This window comes from Doryrhamphus excisus, linkage group LG7 (assembly GCF_037039965.1).
Source record: "Doryrhamphus excisus strain RoL-2023G ecotype Guam linkage group LG7, RoL_Dexc_Guam_v1.1, whole genome shotgun sequence".
Lineage (NCBI taxonomy): Eukaryota > Metazoa > Chordata > Actinopteri > Syngnathiformes > Syngnathidae > Doryrhamphus > Doryrhamphus excisus.
In genome coordinates this window covers 22,993,617-23,010,929 of record NC_136363.1, presented here as the reverse complement: position 1 = coordinate 23,010,929, position 17,313 = coordinate 22,993,617, and the positions used below count along the sequence as shown (strand labels likewise).

Here is a 17,313-nt window from a genome sequence, read left to right as displayed (position 1 = left end):
GAATTGGAAGGAGGGGCCGGTGTTTATTTTGGGTTTCCATTAGTTTCTGTGAGATCACGGATACTTGTGTATACTTGTGTATACTTGTGTAGTACTGAGCGACAAACCACCGTGCTAAGAACAAAAAGTGACTTTTTCCATGCGTTAGACTGTGGTCTAACATGTCAGATGCGGTGTATGCCACGACACCCAGCTGACCCTGGAACTGCCATTGGCTCATTTTCCCCCATTCTTCGTTACGGCCAACAGATCGGCCCCTCTGGCGAATCGTTCAGCGGCCATGCGCTGCGTAATTGTTTGACTTAAACGGCGTCCCAAGGCTGGGGCCTCAGCGTGTGGGAGATGTGAAGTTCTAACGAGGGGGATTACCTCCCTCTGACACCTTCAGACCATCCAGTATCCATGCCAGAGTATTTGACGGGACCTGATGTGAGCTCATGGTTTCCCTCCATAAGTCAACATGCAAATAAGACTAATGTGAGTGCTGGGAAGATGCTAGGAAATGATGGTCGTTTCCGATCCTCCCACGTTTCTACCAATGAGAGGAATGGACTTGGCAAATGGAAGCCAAGCCTAGCAGAGGTATGACGTGCATTAAAGATGGACGTCCTACGATGGGGGGTCAAGTATTTAATAAAGATTTCAGTAAGTTACAGTAAAAACTCAGCAGCTGATGAGTGTTTGTGATGGTGAATGTCTTCTGCATCTTGGCAGCACGTAAAAGACAAATGAGCTTTCTTGCCTCACTGCCCAGGCTCGGCTCTATAAAAAATATCTAAATAAAACAATTTGAACATTTGGAAAAGCCGGTGAGCTGTCCTCTGGATTTCATTACATCTCCACAAAGCGTTCAAACGTTCTTGGTGCAAATCCAACTGGAGTCCTCACTGAGATATTACGGAGCTCTTTACCTTTCTAAACGCCCGTGAAAGAAAATGACATTTCATCAGGGAAGCAAACGGCAGATACAGCAGACGGCAGCTCTGGTAAACGAGGTCCTTCCAGAGAAACACCCGTGTTTGATGGCCTGTCAGTTCCAGGAGACCAGGAGACGTTAGAAGGCCCGACATGACCCAAGCAGAGCTGGCAAATTCTTGGCTCTGCACCTTCATTAAACCTCATTAGGGTGCCATAAAGTCCCAAACATCTAGCCTCTGCTGTCTCTGCTCCTTCCTCCTCTTTTCCTCTGGCCCTGGTGTGGAGGTGCTGGCCGTAATGGAGCTGAAAGCAGAAACAGATGACACAGCAGACTGCCAAGGAGATGTCTAACAGGGAAGATATATCAGAACATTTCCTTTGAGGAAAGAGAAACAGAACAAGAAAAGTGACAAAGCAGGTGGAGCGTATTGACGTGTTGACGCCATCACCGATGTTGCACACGGAAGAAAGACAAAAGCGTCCGTCTGTGGTGGGAGACACGAGGAGGATGACGTCAGCCTCCCTTGGTGGTACCAGTGGCTGCTTTAGCAATTGTGCAGGCCAGTCACATATCCTAGACACTTGGTCCCTGCTCCTGGAGGAGAAGCCACAATTGCAGCATGACGGTAAAAGAATGGCTGTTTTATTTTTAGCCTCAACGCTCGCTTTGATCCCCCTGCAAGCGTGCTTTACTTCCCTGGGGCCATCTTCCAGTCGCCCGGCCTCGTGCGCCGTCCATCTCCACGTCACCATCTCCCCTTCTTCTGGCCACGTCGCTGCCACTCTCGGAGGGTGTGGTCCAAGGTAGTGGTTCCAGTCCAGATAGGGGGCAGGCCAAGGGGTTTAGTCAACATAGTATTTACTCCAAAGACCACAGTGCTTGAGCAAGTACACTTTTAATGGTCTTAAGGACTTGTACACACGTACATACTTATTAAATGGGAATGTCTTTCGACCACATGAAAACTCACTAGATGAGGGGTGCTAGAACCCCCAATCCCGAGGCAGTCGTAGCCCATAGTAGACCAGAAGAACTTGCATATAGAAAAGTCCAAGATACAACCGAGTAATCAAGAAAAGGTGGCTTACTTCTAAAATAGTACAGGATGAGCTCCTTGGCTCCTGGCCTTTAATTTGAGTGTCATCACCAGCTGGCCGCGTTTATTGCGTCATTTCAGTCTGATGCCGGGATTCTCATCAGAAGGGAATGTTTCCCTGACAAGGCTGAGGGTGGCTCGTCGGGACAAAGTGTCATGCTTCCTAGGAAGGTGATGTTCATGTGAGGGTTGCTTTGCGACAGCGTCGGTGCATGGACGGACCCTGCGTGTCCAGCAGGAGATGGTCCGGATGTCCTGATGATTGGATGTGCCAAAGGGATAACGATTACGTCCTGCATCCGTTGCTGCTTGGCCACTTGTGCATATATGGCGTTGTCTTTGGCTACGTGTACACAGATCATTCGGGATGTTTGTTTATCACGCCGGGCTGCAACACGGCTACCACAGATTCCAGATTGTGGATCGCGCTTCCCGGCGGGAGCTAACAGCAGCCCAACTTTTATTTTCAGTGCACAGCACACACACTCTTCTGTTTCCTGTCCCAAGTTAGTTTTTTCTGCCAGGGCGCTTCTTCACCAGGAGGGCGTTGCAGGCCTGCTGACTCTAAATAATCTCCTATCAAGTTGTCTTTCGGGTGCAGTGGCTTTATTTGTAGAGACATTGGCAACCCAGAAAAAAACAAGATGACACAACTAAAGTGATCATTGGCCAGTATTCTTTTTACTGATGTTTCCATGAGCTAAGTCAGTTTATTTGCTTTCATGAAATTGTTAGTACTCACAAGTTGTGCAAAAGTACACAGGGGATTGCAGTTTGGACATTCAAGCCTGATAGTTTTGGAGTGGTTTACTCACAGGTGACAAGGAGCTGAAAGCTGGCGTAGCGGCAGCGTCTTCTGTTTTAGGAACACATTCCAGCCCATCAAACATCCTCGGATGATCGGCCAAAGCTTAACAGAGACAATTCCTGCCAAACTGATTTATAGCTGATATTCTACCAACAATTGGATCCACAATATCAATAAAATACGCTTGACATAAATATCTTCTCTGAAACATACAAACATTTTGCATAAGGAACAAATATTATTTCACTCAACTCATTATTTGAAAGAAAATCAAATAAATCATAAAAACAGGAAGTGCATATATGAAGAAAACATCTGCTTCAGTCAGTTTTTGCTACCATACCAATAGAGTTTATCAACATAGAAAATAGAAATATTTCGAATAAAAGACGTCGAATGTGTGTACAATCCATAGTCAGTTACATGTGAGTAAGCAGAGGCTGACATTAAATTCAAGTAGCATGCATTTCAACCTGAGTTTGTCCAAAAATACTGTACATGTACATAGACTACTATCTTCATAAAAACATGGCAGAAAGCAGACTGGAGGCTTGTTCATTTTCATGGATGAAAAGCTGGCGCCCTCTAGTGGAGCACACCGGAACGTACACTTTAAATCCTTAACTAAGCAATGGATGTCTGTTCAAATTGACACTGGATCACTTGCAGCACACATACAGGAAGCAGTGCAGACAAGTAGCGCTCTGTCCAAATAAAACACAAACAAATGTCCTTTTGCCGTATTAGCTCTATAGCCACTATTTCAATTGCCTATGCCTTAATCACACAAATGCTTAACATCTTTTTGGAAATGTATTTCAGTAATAATCGATGCTTCTGTGTTGGCTCAGCAAACATGAACACAGACAATAACAAAACATCTCCTGCATCGACTCAAACTAAGATCAGCAACAAACTGGATGCGAATGCAGTTGTGGAAAAGGAGGATTCTACCGCCACATCCATCCAGCTTTGATGGTGATTTGAACGTGATTTCATGAAGGTTGCATGGCGTTGTGGAGCAGCTTTTTGGCCCTGATCCTTCTTCCGGCAGTGTTGCAGGAGAGCGATTTCTCCTACTCTTTAGTTAGTCGTCTCAAAAAACATAAAATCCTGCAATGAAAGCGGAGAAACATGGAATGATCATACATTTAGCATAAAACACTTGTGAAAAGTCCACTTGACTGTGAAATGTGTTTTACATTTGTGGTCAAGAAAGCGGCTCCGGCGTCACAGGCTCCACTAAAAAGGAAGCAAAGCGCTACACGGAGCGGTTGCTATGTGTGGAGATCATCGTATGTAAGAATGTGTGCAACTTGACATTTCCAGAATTAGTTAATGCAACACACCAGTGGGTGAAATTCCAATAACCAGAGTAAAATGCGGTGAGCTGAAGTTGTGCTGTCGTCCTGGTGGATGTAGGACTGGGAATCCAATGTGTCCCAGTGAGTGTTTGACTTACGATGAGAAAACACGCCCCGATCATGACGGCCTTCATCCTCACGTCCAGGTCCATGGGGAACTGGATGCCAAAGTTGTCTGAATCAGTGAAGGCTTCCCGAAGGAGACCCGTCCACTGTTTGCTGATTTTCCCGATCTTGCTGGCTTCATCCATGGTCAGAATCTGGAGCAAGAGAGACCAGTTCCTAGACTTGTTGGGGTTTAACCATGAAGAAATTCACAAGTCAACACAATTCCAGGCTGTCTTCCCTGTGACGACTTGACTCGTGCGCCTCTTAAAAGCAGACAGCGTGGAGATGCTATGCTTCACTTACTTCTTGGTCTGGATCACAGACCCCAAATCCTCACCCGGCTCAGTCTAATAAAACCAGCTGAGCCGTGGAATAAACGTGCTCTATCACATGATCTCGGTCTTTGCATGGCTTCACCCAATCCTGATTGGAACCGGATTCCCTGCCCTGGTGTGGATGGATGGACGTGTTTGGCTGAGCTCACCTCAAAGTCCACATCTGGAAGGCAGCTCCATCCGCAGAAAGGACCGTGGATCTTGAGGACAGGCTCCGAGTGTTCATTGGCCACGATGAATTTCGGGGAGAAGGGGTGCCACTGCTGTACCACGTAGCCCACCGTGTTGCCCGGGGGGGCCTGCACTTCCAGCTGCACGAGACATTCTAATTTTACTGCTGTGGACGGACCAGCCGACCGGGACAGTGAGCAGCGTCTCACCTCTTGGAGACAGCAAGGGAAGAAGCAGGACATGCATTTGAGGGGGCGGGTGACGGTGATGACCTCCTGTCCAAAATTGTCAAGGACGTGGATGGCGAAGGGACGCATGGGGCCGCAGCACTGGCGGCTCAGGCAGTCGTTCTCCTCCACGGCGTAGAACACGTTCTGGCCCATGGCGTTACGCACCTCGTACTTGTTGTTGCTCTCAAAGCCCACCAAAGCTGCATGGAAGAATGACTACGGGCGATGAGGACCCAGCCGATACCGATACAAAGACAGTGCTGCTACAACATCACTACTGTCGGGAGAACCAGAGTATAGAGCAGAGGCGGCCGCCTGCTGTGGCCCAGCAAAGTGCACTTTATTCGGATACATGCTCTGAGCATCTGGTGTGCCGCTATGGAGGTCAGGAGAACCACCTGCTGTGGATCCTCTGGATGGATGGATGGATGGGTGGATGGATGGATGGATTGATTGATTTTGTCACCCCTGGATAATGAGTAATGCCACCTAATCGAGGCGATTTTTAATGATGGAGCAATTTTTAATGTGAGCAGAATTATCGGTATGATGTCTCATGATGATCCCTCACATCGACCTGATATTTGTCATGCATCCCGAGTCTATCACTCATGCATCCTGTTGCCTACCTTCAACTAGTTCAACTTTCTGTTTGATGAGCAGCTGATCCACCTGGAAAAACAGTGCCAACATAGATATAGAGGACAGTGGTCACCATCAAGTACTTTGTTTCAAGGCTGAATTAAGCTTCAGCATCGTCACTGCAGTACGTCTTGATGTTTTAGTAGTAGTAGTAGTAGTATTGTAGTAGTAGCAGCAGCAGCAGTAGGCAATGACTGACTGAAGCACCATCCACATTGTTGGAGCTGGAACCCATCAATGTGGAACATGCGTCACTCACTTGTAGGGGGAGGGGCCAGCCGGTGTCACTCACACAGTGACGTAATGCAGGATGCTCCAATGGATGCTAGGATCAGACTAAAGGGGATTTATGCCACTTACCTGAGTGAGGTATTCCAGCCCAGGTGGGCATCCGGGTATCCCCGGGCTTGGAACTGTGTACATGTTCATGTCCCACCTGTTGATGAATGACAACGTGTCAATGTCAACGTCAATGAGGGACATCTGGCGCCCTCTGATGTTCACGGGGGGGACAGCAGTCAGCACAGATGGACGGCGGGAGGGGGGGCTTTAATCCCACCATGCGTGCATTGATTGTACCTTTTTAGGAACAGGAAATGGGTCACGTACGTGCGAGCGACGCAGCCCCCGCCCCCTTCATGAATAACGCCACCAAACAGCCCCCCCAAGATGACCCAGCCAAGCGATCTAAAATGTTAAAGGTCAGGTGTGTTGGCGGCTGTCGCTTCGTAACCCCCACGTCCGGCAGCGACGGGAGCGCGCGCGCGCACTTTGTCACCGTCACTCGCCACGCGTGAACACCCCTGGCGGATGACGTCACCCCCAGCTGTCAATCACGCAGCTGTGCGAACAATAAATAGGAGCAATACTCACCGAATTTTGAGCCTCCGCTCGTGTGAATAACGGCCCACTCCGGAAATAAAGCCTTGGAATAAAGCTACGCTGCCATTGGCTCACGTCATCGCACTTCCTGTCCGCAACAACCAATGACGAGGCAGGGCTGTAGAACATCACGGAGTAGAACGGCGTTGTCTTTATCCTGCTTTTAACTCACATTTCTTCTGCTTACACGACCTTCTTGGATGATGGAGAATGTAGTCTTTCATTTATTGGAGCGAAATAGCAATTTCAGTGGGAGAAATCATGAATTTAGACGTTATTTACCCGTCTCTATGAGCCTGTTCGTGTATTATGCCGTGTCTCCGCAAGAGGGCAGCATAGCGCCAAGAATGCGCTGCTTCCTGCTCAGCGCCGACACGGCAGCATTTTCCCTCAGATTGCAAACATTCCCACACAATAAACACACAATGCAGACACAAGCGTGCACTCGGATGTCTTTTACAAATAGCACGGTGGCGTCAGTGGGTCGGCTTTCCCTATTTGTGAATACAAATCACCCGATTCCCTCAAGCAGTGCTGATTTTTTGTCTTTGTGTTGCTAATGAGAACAAATGATGGCTGCGGTGCAGATCTGCTGACACTAAAACATTCTTTTAATTGATTCGCGTAGTGACCGTGCTAGCCTAGAAAATAACCCTTAGTACCACTTTTTTCTCTTGTGATGTTGCTTTATCTTGTAAAGTCTTGTTTTTCATCTTAATAATGTCTCTTTATTCAGGTAAAATGTTATGTTCTTAATTAGGACCTCACTCGCACAATGTTTATCTTGGAAGATGGCGATTTTGGCTGTTCTTCGACTTAATGTGACCGTACTGGGAAATACACACAGGATCACGGACCAGTGGACGATGCCCGGTGGGATACATGGTTTGGCACGCTTTTTGGGCCTAATGTTGCGGCCGTGGGCAGCCGTGGCCGAGCGAGTAGAGAAGAGGCGGAAGAGAGGGAGGTCTGCGCGGACATCAAGGGGGCACTAGATCACGTGGAACGGCCGAGAGGAGCACTGACACTGATGTTCTTCATCAGTGAGATGAAAACAAAGCGGTCCAAGGCTCCCATCTGAATAAACACAGCAGACGGTCGGGGGTCTTTGAAAGGCAGTCGGATTGTCTTTGTGACTCTAAGAGCCCAGTTACTCCCACCGGGGGTTTCTCTCCGTCGGTGTGTGCGCCCTCGCCGCATTCCTACCTGTTTTACAATCCGCCGCCGCTGCTCTTTAGCCGCTCGGGTAATCTTTCGTGCACTCCTAACGAGCTTGTCATATCGGCCGCATAATGAGGACGCCCCAAGATGGATGTAAAAAATGCCTCCATTTACGCCACTTTCATCTTCTTGTTCATTAGCTTAGCGTAAGGTTACAATACATTACGCCGCTCCCGGTCTTCCCAGCTCCGGGAAGGAGGCTGCTTTGCTTTGCCGCTTGGCTTCTGTTAAAGTGGGGGCTGAGGTAGGAGTCCGTTTGGACCACGCTAATGCCCCCGTAGGCCTTGTTACCCGACCCGCGGGTAAGCTTTGGGAAAATGTGCAGGTGTGTTCCCAAAGTGTACGAGTCAGGCCGGAAGACCCCGTAGGTAAACGTTCGGGCGCACCCGAATGCACCACAATTATCCGCATCAGCGCAGAGTGCGTGAACTCATCACTTGGGCTTTTTCTTTGACAGAAACCGGATGTTTTTTGGAACCAATAAACACCGTATGAGGACACGCCCACTGGCTAAGTGATAGCTTTCAAAGAACATACCTACTAATAAAAGTCTCATTTTCAAAATGGAACACACGTGCACGCACACACACTCACACAGTCGACTGCATTCAATGCCAACGTTGGTAGCTAAACTTTGCCAAATTGCTGGCGGCGTTGAAGGCTAGCGGTACGTTTCAATGTTGACGCCCTCACGGAAGCCGCTGGTTTCGTACCTCCAACCTCTTCTTACACCAGATATAGGCTGTTTTTGGCTTTACCTTCCAGCATGACCAGCGGTTAGCTTCTTTCTACGCTAAAACACGGAAACTAGCCTGTGCGGGTTATATTTTTAAAAATAGCGTTAGCGGCCCTGTAGGTTTTCAGACTTTTGGAAAATAATGATTTAATCACTCCAGTATACTGGATGTTCCACTGGACGTTCCACTGGACGTTCCACTGGACGTTCCACTGGACGTTCCACTGGACGTTCCACTGGACATTCCACTGGATGTTTGATAAGCTTTCTCCTGGCAATGTGTGCAATGACTGAGGCATACTGAGGGATTCAACCAATTGAAGATTTTATTGCAAATGTTGATGTGAAATTGGAGGAGAACATCATTGTTAAGCGAGCATACTATATTTATTGACCGGGGGGTTCCGTGGTGGCACGCCGGCCAAAAGCCGGGCCCCCCAACAACACGGAATTGTTTGTTATTGTTGATGGGAGAATCCTTACAAATTGGAGGCGGGACTTTTTGAGAGACGCGTTTGCATCATCCGCGGATGTCCGAGCTTTTGTCATTTGGTCTTTTCCTCTCAGCTTCCCCCTCCCTCCCTACCTCCCTCCCTCCTTCTGCTGCACTCTCCCTTCCCTCCCCTCCCACCCGCCCGGCCGCCCTCGTCAAGTGCTTTGTGCGGCGTGACTTTCCACGGGGTTATCTGAGCGAAGACAGTCGGCCTGGCTCTGGCACGGGACGGCAGTTTCCACGGCAACTTTATAATTGTTTTGGCCGCCTTCCAAGCGCCACTGGATGCCGAGGCATTATTGATGTCAAAAGAAACATGTATGAAACGAGGAGGCGAGGAGGGCGTCCATATGCTTCCGTACGCCGTCTCACGCAAAGCCGTCTCACCGCTTTCCCTCCTCGCTCCTCGCCAGAACCCACAAGTCACCCGATACTCCCGATGCCGCATCCCGGCGTGCACCAGGCCCCGCCCCGCGTGTCACGAGGTCACGGCGCCACGTCTGGGCTGAGTATGCTGACCTTATTGACGACAATGAGCGTACATCACGCTGCGTTAAACATTTGAATAATGGCTGCAGCGTCCCGTCATGCATCTTTCAGTTTTGACAGCAGCAGTCATCCCCACTGCTTGTCACTATAACCGTGTTATCACCCCCCCCCCCCTCTCCCCTCCCGATTATTACATGCCGCAGCTCATCCTATTGGCCAAATGCATGTGATGAGTCGAGGCCTTTTATGTACGACAGCGTTGCTCCTCCGTCGTGTGATCGAACGTCACCTGGGTCCGCATGTCACAGTTTATCGTTTCAAAGATCATCTTTTTTCCTCCGATGCCAGCCCCCCCTCCCTGCTTAATTTATGAGCTGCGAGGCAGAGCCCGGGGAGTGAGAAGTGAGTGAGACTGGTGTGAAAGCCCTGAATGGATCGGCGCCAGCGGAGCCTCGGAGCAACACAAAGGAGGCGCCACAGCTGTTTGGAGGCCACGCAACATCACGTCTTCCGCAGCTCGCTCCTGACCGACTGGCGAGGCGTTCACTGACTCCAGGAGTGTTGCATGTTCAGGTGGCTGGCCTCGCCGGACGTAGAGAAGCTTAGCAAGGCCAATCAAGTCCAGACATCAAAGTTGTCCTCCTGACACGGACCTGCAAAACGACTCAGAGGAACCAGGATGGGCTCTTTGGAAAGGTTGGGGGGGGGTGCCAAAGGTTGGTATGGCAACGTACAGTAAGTACAGTTGCCCCCCCCCCCCCCCCCTTTACTGTGTTCATTGGTTCCAGACCGACCCATTCAATCCTTTCTGAGACGTTAATAAAAGGATATTTTTATGGTTGGGGTTTATAGCTTCCTAAATATGCTCAACTTTACTGGCCCCCGTAGATGGGTGGCTGTCCTTCCATTAGGGTGCTACATTTTAGCAAATGGTTGAGAAGGAGGTGGTGTCTGTGATTGGCCGCTGGGATAGGCTCCTGCTCTGGAAAGGAAGATGAAATGCTTCTTCCATCCTGTTGTTTTTCAAAGCTGGCCAAGCGCACCTCCTGCGGGGGCCGTGGTTGTGGTTCAAGTGAAGGCTGGAAGGAGGCGGCCCCCGTTCCACCTCATACCCGCCCCCACCTCGGTCCTCCCTGTCCCTGTAATGGCGGCATGTAAAACACGGCTCACGCCGGATGGCCTCCCCTCTCCTACTTCCGGCCGGGGGGGGGGGCTGCGTGCACTTTGGCTTGTGGAATGTAGAGGGTGCTCCAAGTCCATGACACGTCCCCCCCACCCCCAAAGAAACGGTAGAGATGTGTGCCTTTGTGCTGTCATGATGTCAACTTGTGAGAAACAAAAACACAAAGTAGATGGAGTCTAGGAAATAGTCTAGGAATTAATCTAGAGTCTAGGAAATAGTCTAGGAATTAATCTAGAGTCTAGGAAATAGTCTAGGAATTAATCTAGAGTCTAGGAAATAGTCTAGGAATTAATCTAGAGTCTAGGAAATAGTCTAGGAATTAATCTAGAGTCTAGGAAATAGTCTAGGAATTAGTCTAGAGTCTAGGAAATATTCTAGAGTCTAGGAATTAGTCTAGAGTCTAGGAAATATTCTAGAGTCTAGTAAATAGTCTAGGAATTAGTCTAGAGTCTAGGAAATATTCTAGAGTCTAGTAAATAGTCTAGAGTCTAGGAAATATTCTAGAGTCTAGTAAATAGTCTAGGAATTAGTCTAGAGTCTAGGAAATATTCTAGAGTCTAGGAAATAGTCTAGAGTCTAGGAAATATTCTAGAGTCTAGTAAATGGTCTAGGAATTAGTCTAGAGTCTAGGAAATATTCTAGAGTCTAGGAAATAGTCTAGAGTCTAGGAAATATTCTAGAGTCTGGTAAATAGTCTAGAGTCTAGGAAATAGTCTAGAGTCTAGGAAATATTCTACAGTCTAGTAAATAGTCTAGAGTCTAGTAAATAGTCTAGAGTTTAGTAAATAGTCTAGAGTCTAGTAAATAGTCTAGAGTCTGGTAAATAGTGTAGTTTGGTAAATAGTCTAGAGTTTAGTAAATAGTCTAGAGTCTAGTAAATTGTCTAGAGTTTAGTAAATTGTCGAGCGTTTAGTAAATAGTCTAGAGTTTAATAAATAGTCTAGAGTTTAGTAAATACTCCAGAGTTTAATAAATAGTCTAGAGTTTAGTAAATACTCTAGAGTTTAGTAAATAGTCTAGAGTTTAGTAAATACTCTAGAGTTTAGTAAATAGTCTGGAGTTTAATAAATAGTCTAGAGTTTAGTAAATACTCTAGAGTTTAGTAAATAGTCTAGAGTTTAATAAATAGTCTAGAGTTTAGTAAATACTCTAGAGTTTAGTAAATAGTTTAGAGTTTAGTAAATAGTTTAGAGTTTAGTAAATACTCTAGAGTTTAGTAAATAGTCTAGAGTTTAATAAATAGTCTAGAGTCTAGTAAATAGTGTAGTAAATAGTGTAGCGTCTAGTAAATAGTCTGGAGTCTAGTAAACAAGGCCGAGCCTAATGCGTGTGTTGACGTAAACCGTGACGGGCGGCGTCAGCGCCGTGTCCGTCATGGCAGAGAGCGAGGCCGGCACCTGGTACTCACCTCCCTGGCGGACACGACGCCATGCTGGCACGCCGTAAAAGTCCATTGTGGGAAACACTGTCACGCTGAGGCTGATCAAAAGGAAAAATGTGTGTGTGGGGGGGGGGGGGGGGTCACATTTTGCATGGAACAGCAGAAAGAAAAGAAAATAATTGAAAAATCTTTTTACAATTGCTGTGTGCTTAGAGAGCTTTTTTAAAATTCTTACGGCGAATTGAAAAAAAAAATCTATATAGAATCATATAAAATATTTGTTGACACATTATCTATGTGGCATATTTCATCATATTCATTTGTCTTGTGTAATTGCTCTCAAATGTGCAACACATACTGTACAGCAGAGATAAAAATACATGTTGAGGAAAAACACGTCAATGTGGAAAATATTTGATTGCAGTGTTTTCAAAATAATATTGAAGTATCATGTACTTCAAAAAATGTGCGTATTTCTTTATGCCTTAGTATAAATGATCTCAAGTTGAGTCAGCGTGTTGAACATTTACACACGGCTCCCGGCGGGCATCGGCGTCCAGTTCAAAGGTCGTGGCAGAGTGGGACGCCCATTTTAACTCGGCTGCAGCATGTGGACGGCACGCTTGCACCGCGCCGGAGGGGAAGGCCGCACAATGCTGCTCTGTTCTTTGTGCCGTACCTCACACACGCACACGCACACACACACACACACACACACACACACGATCGCAACTCCCCAAAAGCAGGGGTCACTAGTTGGGTGCTCCCAGCAGAGACTCCTTACACACATTCACGTCTTATCCATGCTGGCAGTCCGTGTTCTTGCCTTGGTTTTCACTGAGAGCGTTAACCCTCTCCCTAAAATGTTCCCTGGCAACCATCTCGTACGATTTACCTCTTGATCATGATGCATCACCACTCAAATACTTGATTCATCTCCAAGGGAATTCCTCAGCAAAATATTTTTTGTGTCATTTTATTTAATTGTTAAAAAATGAAGTCATTCATTTAACAAAATGTGAGGGTCTTAGACAAAAATACATAAGTAATTATAAGTTATTAACAGCTATAATACAGTATGTATGTATTGTGCCTTAGACAAAAATACATAAGCAATTATAGGTTATTAACAGCTATAATCAGTATGTATGTATTAGGCCTGAGACAAAAATACATCAGCAATAATAAGTTATTAACTATAATGTATGTATGTATGTATTAGGCCTTTGACAAAAATACATAAGCAATTATAAGTTTTTAACAGAGCTATAATACTGTATGTATGTATGTATTGGGCCTTATATAATATACATAAACAATTATAAGTTATTAACAGCTATAATACAGTATGTATGTATTGTGCCTTAGACAAAAATACATAAGCAATTATAGGTTATTAACAGCTATAATCAGTATGTATGTATTAGGCCTGAGACAAAAATACATCAGCAATAATAAGTTATTAACTATAATGTATGTATGTATGTATTAGGCCTTTGACAAAAATACATAAGCAATTATAAGTTTTTAACAGAGCTATAATACTGTATGTATGTATGTATTGGGCCTTATATAATATACATAAACAATTATAATTTATTCACAGCTATAATACAGTTTGTATGTATTAGGCCTTGTATAAAATACATAAGCAATTCTAGGTTATTAACAGAGCTATAAAGCAGGATAAAAACATGCATGGACTGATGATGCCTTCCATATTGCCCACTGATGAAATAGTAAACAATCCGCCATTGAAGTATCCCTGCCAGGATGGCTGTACTGTAAATATGACATCCGTACACCCGTCCAACCATCCACAACTCAATGGGGCATTATTTACCCTGCCCCTATACGTCCCCCTACGGCTTGGGTATTTGTGTATTTATGTATTTATGTATTTCTGTATTTCCAAATGGCATTTGTGTTGTTGTTGCCAAAGCTGTATTAGAGTTGTGGAGGAGCGTTTGAGCCCCAGCCCCGCCTGGCTTGTTGCTGCATGTTTGTACCACGTTTGGCCCACGATCCTTTGCCCTGACTGAAAGGGAGTTGAACTACATCAGTGGCATATTATTCATATAAAAAATGGACCAACTTTCTGAAGCGCCTTGAGTTTTCCTCCTGCAGGGCAGATCTCTGACACCGGTGTGGCGATGCGTTGTGGCGCATCAACGAGGGGTTTGTTCAGGGATGGTGTGTTTCTCGAGGCAGGCGGTAAAGCCGATTCATGAAAGCGAGATGCCGTGGAATCCATCAGAATCCGAGGCCTGTGGTGCTCGGGGAGGAGGAACGCATGAAGAGCGTGAGGCTTGATCCCTCTGCAGCGTTGACGTCCAGCATCCATCTCGCGCTAATATTCCTTAATCGGATTGACTTGGCGGCGTCGCCCGCCGGACGAGCTTGGTCCGTGATGGATGACGTTGTCAGAAACGCCAAGGTCAATATGCGACAGGGCAGCAGAGAAGTTGAGAGCTTTCCGTGTATCATCATGGCTGCAACCTGACCTGGCTCGCCTGTCATAACACTCAGAGGGAAGGACTGCTGCTGGCGCGGCGTTCACCCGCCGGCGGGTCACGCCATCAGGAGGCCCGTGTCGCTCACTCGCTCGCCGCCGTATTACTTTACACCCGGCTTGGAAAAAGCGGACCTCTCCACGTCGGGACGTCTTCATTTGAGCGTCCCGACAGGAGGGATGACGTTTGGGTGCGCTTGGAGGCGCATTAGCGCATTGTTATGTGATGCTAGCCAGCGTCGAGAGAGACGCTTTGTCTCTGCGATGGACAATGTTGGCTTCGTTTCGTCTTAATACTCGATTTGACTTGAACATGGTGTTCATCTTTATCACAGCTTCTCATTATTCCGTCACATGACTCCGTACCTCCAGACCGACGTGACTGCAGGACGATGACCCTAGTTGGCACCTCTTCATGTCTAAAGATACGTTAGGTTGCTAAGCAACTCATCCTCAGAACTCCAAGCAGCCCACTGCAGACCTCCAAGCATGGCATGCACCGCGGTTAGGAATAACAAACGGGAGACCATCTGGAATTTAAACAGCTCAAGCCAAAAATAAAAACGATCTGCTGTGGTGACTCCGTAATCAGGAAACAAAAATGGAAGAGATGAAGAGTTTTCATCGTTCCCTTCCTGAAGACTTGTTGGCAAGACGGAGCGGAAGGAGGGGCGGAGACGCCATTCCTGAGCTTTGTCTTCTTAGCTTGCTTTTCCCCACCGGGTCTTCCGTTCCCCCCGACCGCTGGGGGGCCAATGGCCTCGTCAACCACCTCCCATGCCCGGTGAAGGACGCCGTGTCCAGCTTTCGTAAATAAACTGTAAAGTTCATCAATCATCAAGCTGAGACCAAACCCTTGATGGAAATTGTTCTAATTGTCGGAACAACAGGGACAAATACGTCTCCGTGCCTAATTACACGTGGCTTCATATTTAAATGTGGCGTTTACAGGCTGGGAAAGTATGCTAACCGCTGCCATTCATGTGAAATAGCTGGCATTAGCTGTGTGGGGGGGGCAACACCTTTTGCAGCGTGACTGGTTACACGTGGCAGGTAACGTTAGCAGAATGTCACGTATGTATTATGCACGAGGCGCCGCCGACAGGAACGGGTAATTGTGCCTTCCACGGCCGGCGGGAGGCCGGCGGGAGGCCGCCAACGGTCCGTTCACATCTGCTGCAGCCCGACATTCGTACTGGATGTGGCCGTCGGGAACAAAGGTCCGCTTTCACGCTAAACTCTCGTTTTCATCACGCCAATCAAATACAAGTACTGCTTTTACACATCATGTAGTACTTCAAGATTCAGGCTGCAGGAGATGAAGCCCAGGTTAGGAATTGGCGCTAACGTGTTTGCCGAACGTAACGTGCTCACAGGCGCCTTCCCAAATCATCAACCGTAGGAAATGCACCAACCACCGATATCATCTACAACCTTCTGTTACACCCCCCCCCCCCAACCCCCCCTCACAGCCGCGGTCATTTAAACTTGGCTCCTGGAGGATCAGGGGTTGCACCCCCGGCGTCCTGGCTCGCGGCCAAGCGGCGACTCTCCCAATCTGGCCGCCGAAATCGCCACCTTATCTAATTGGCCAAAATCACCCGCTGCTCCAGGACCCCCCGTGGACGCGTGGCAAAGGCCTTTGTGAGGAATCAAACAATGTTTGCAAACTGCTAATGCCGTGTTTGGTCGAGGCTACGAGGCTACAAGGCGACAAGGCGACAAGGCTACTGAAACCTTGCTAATCTGAATTGTTTTTCCTCCGCGACCTTGACTGTCTGCCAACAGCGTCCTTGAGTCGGCCATCTTTACAGTACACCAGTCTTGGTGTGATTCTCTTTTTGTTGGATTATTTTGCCCAAATGCTGCCTGGTTGTCGTCCACGATTGAACGTAAGGAACTAGTTTCTGCTATGGTATGTTGAACCCATCTGATGTTCATAAAGACGTGTACTCTACTCCCCACACCAAGTACTTGCAGTACTACAGTGTCCTGCAAGGAAACCGACTCGCCCGTTTGCCACATCCCGTTCTGTAAAAGTCAAATGAAACGGTGAGACCTTTGTACAGTGGAAAAGTGGAGCAATGCAAACCAATATTGATTATGAATGAGACCACCTCCTCCCAATAAGCCCGTCTCTCCCTCCTTTGCAACGCCCCTTCCCGTGTGCGAGCCCACCACAGGGATGAAAGTTCATCCTTGTATGTCCTGTCGTCATTGGTGTATTATTATTTTGTGTGCGTCGTGTGACCGACTTCGATGTTCAAGAGTTATCGCTTCCACCGCAACGCCGTGCTAGAATAGAGGACGGAGATGTCCACCTCAGTGTCAATGCCTGACATGTATTTTGATGTATGATTCGCCACCCAAAATGGCTGAAGCGGTTTCCCAAGTAACGATGGAGAAAGGCCAGGCATTTGAGTAAAAGCGTTCCACTGTATGTTTCCCAAACACTTAGTTGGTAGTTTGAGAGAAATGACTGCAATATACGCAAAACAACCAAACCCCGCCATGCCGCTCGCCCACCACGCCGCCACTTATCGAGCGCCGACAATAAGCGGGAATGCTGCGGGGCTAACAAACACGCTCAAGCTAGCGCAGAGTTAAGCAGACCTTTGGGTCGCAGTGTGAGCGAAAAACAAAGCGGGAGCGAGCGAGCAGCTGCAGGAACCGTGGGGTGGGCCCGGCCTTACGGCGAGCAGCGAGGGGCAGGGGGAGGCTTCGGGGAGGCGGGGGGCCGGGG

The 17,313-nt window shown here is 47.6% G+C and overlaps 2 protein-coding genes across 3 annotated transcripts in view; one reads left to right on the top strand and one right to left on the bottom strand.

Annotated features, from left to right (window-relative positions):
* LOC131109074 (uncharacterized) overlaps window positions 1-17,313 on the top strand; it is a 108,675-nt gene that overhangs the window by 67,387 nt on the left and 23,975 nt on the right. The gene's annotated exons all lie outside the window — the stretch shown is intronic.
* LOC131109076 (phospholipid scramblase 1) lies at window positions 2,608-6,628 on the bottom strand. Of its 2 annotated transcripts, XM_058060649.2 has the most exons (7): window positions 6,547-6,628; window positions 6,034-6,109; window positions 5,661-5,703; window positions 5,011-5,231; window positions 4,780-4,941; window positions 4,286-4,447; window positions 2,608-3,936 (listed from the first exon to the last, which is right to left on the bottom strand). In XM_058060649.2, the coding sequence occupies exons 2-7, from the start codon at window positions 6,100-6,102 to the stop codon at window positions 3,907-3,909; spliced, it is 687 nt and encodes a 228-aa protein (XP_057916632.1). In that variant the 5' UTR covers window positions 6,103-6,109; window positions 6,547-6,628; the 3' UTR covers window positions 2,608-3,906. The 2 variants fall into 2 exon arrangements, with proteins under 2 accessions (XP_057916632.1, XP_057916633.1); XM_058060650.2 differs by lacking the exon at window positions 6,547-6,628 and having other exon boundaries at window positions 5,011-5,247; window positions 6,034-6,054.